This window comes from Epinephelus moara, chromosome 4 (genome assembly GCF_006386435.1).
Source record: "Epinephelus moara isolate mb chromosome 4, YSFRI_EMoa_1.0, whole genome shotgun sequence".
NCBI classification, from domain to species: domain Eukaryota; kingdom Metazoa; phylum Chordata; class Actinopteri; order Perciformes; family Serranidae; genus Epinephelus; species Epinephelus moara.
In genome coordinates, this window is record NC_065509.1 from 39,165,207 (window position 1) to 39,166,420 (window position 1,214).

The 1,214-nt window shown below is 40.5% G+C and overlaps 1 protein-coding gene across 2 annotated transcripts in view; it reads right to left on the reverse strand.

The window, feature by feature from the left end:
- LOC126388627 (FYVE and coiled-coil domain-containing protein 1) overlaps window positions 1-1,208 on the reverse strand; it is a 19,672-nt gene extending 18,464 nt beyond the window's left edge. For both annotated transcript variants that reach the window (XM_050041840.1, XM_050041839.1), the window contains exon 1: window positions 1,140-1,208. In XM_050041840.1, the coding sequence (XP_049897797.1) occupies window positions 1,140-1,193 (54 nt within the window). In that variant the 5' untranslated portion in view covers window positions 1,194-1,208. The remainder of the gene's footprint in view (window positions 1-1,139) is intronic.
- Window positions 1,209-1,214: the final 6 nt, after the last annotated feature.

A 1,214-nucleotide genomic window follows, 5' to 3' on the forward strand; every position in this document is an offset into this window, starting at 1 on the left:
CTTGTCTTGTCGTGTTTTGCCTTGTCTTGTCTTGTTGTGTCTTGCCTTGTCTTGTCTTCTCTTGTCTTGTCTTGTCATGTTTTGCCTTGCCTTGCCTTGTCTTGTCTTGTCTTGTCGTGTTTTGCTTGTCTTGTCTTGTCTTGTCGTGTTTTGTCTTGTCTTGTCTTGTCTTGTCGTGTCTTGCCTTGTCTTGTCTTCTCTTGTCTTGTCTTGTCATGTTTTGCCTTGCCTTGTCTTGTCGTGTTTTGCCTTGCCTTGTCTTGTCGCTTTTTTTTTCCTTGTCTTGTCTTGTCTTGTCTTGTCATGTCTTGCTGTGTCTTCTCTTGTCTTAGAAGATCATCACTTCGAGCCACGCTGAACACAGCTTTACAGTCTTATTATGGTGGTGACGTTAGGTCATGTGACTGTTGTGTAGTTCATTTATAGCCTAACGTTAGCATTTTACTTCTGGCATTTGCATTTAGGCTTCAGTAATCACAAAAGCAGTGTTCATTTGTGAAGATTATCTTGCTAAACCAAATGTGTTAGTATCATAATCGTTTTTTTGCCACAGAGCTTATTTTTTGGCAGTAATCCATAATCCAATGGACAAATCCCCACAGGCGTTCTGACGAGGGAATCAGTGCGATGCTAACTTTTGTGTCAACCTACAGAAAAACGTCGTCCCAGGAGCACTCTATAGGGGCCGAACCTAAAACAACAGTTTCTGGGTTCATCACATGATGCCTTGGGGCCCAAAACGACTTCTTCTGTAGCCAGTATCTCACTATCACTATCCTCATTCATATTTTAAGAAGCTACAAATTATATTCAGTCACAAAATAAACCTGAAAAGCTGCAAATCAGAAGAAAGTATAGAGAGTTGTTGCATAGAGATGATACACCATCTCATCTAGTTGCATTGGTGTGAACCGGCAGGTTTTTAGAACGTTGCAGAACAGCGCATTGCAAATAGCTGCCTGTTTCAACTAGTCTTTTTTGCATATCTTTAGTATAGTATAATGTGAGGTTATTTTTGTTCAAAAACAAATGTCATCATAAATATAAAGATAAATGACCCCCCCCCCCTCACTATGTTATAACTCAAACAATAAAACTATTTCTTTCCTTGACAGACATTATATTCATTATCTGCTCACCTGTTGCTGATTGATCCTGCCGATGAGCTGGTCCTGTCTCATCCTGAGCTCCATGTTCAGCTGCTCCTGGTGGAC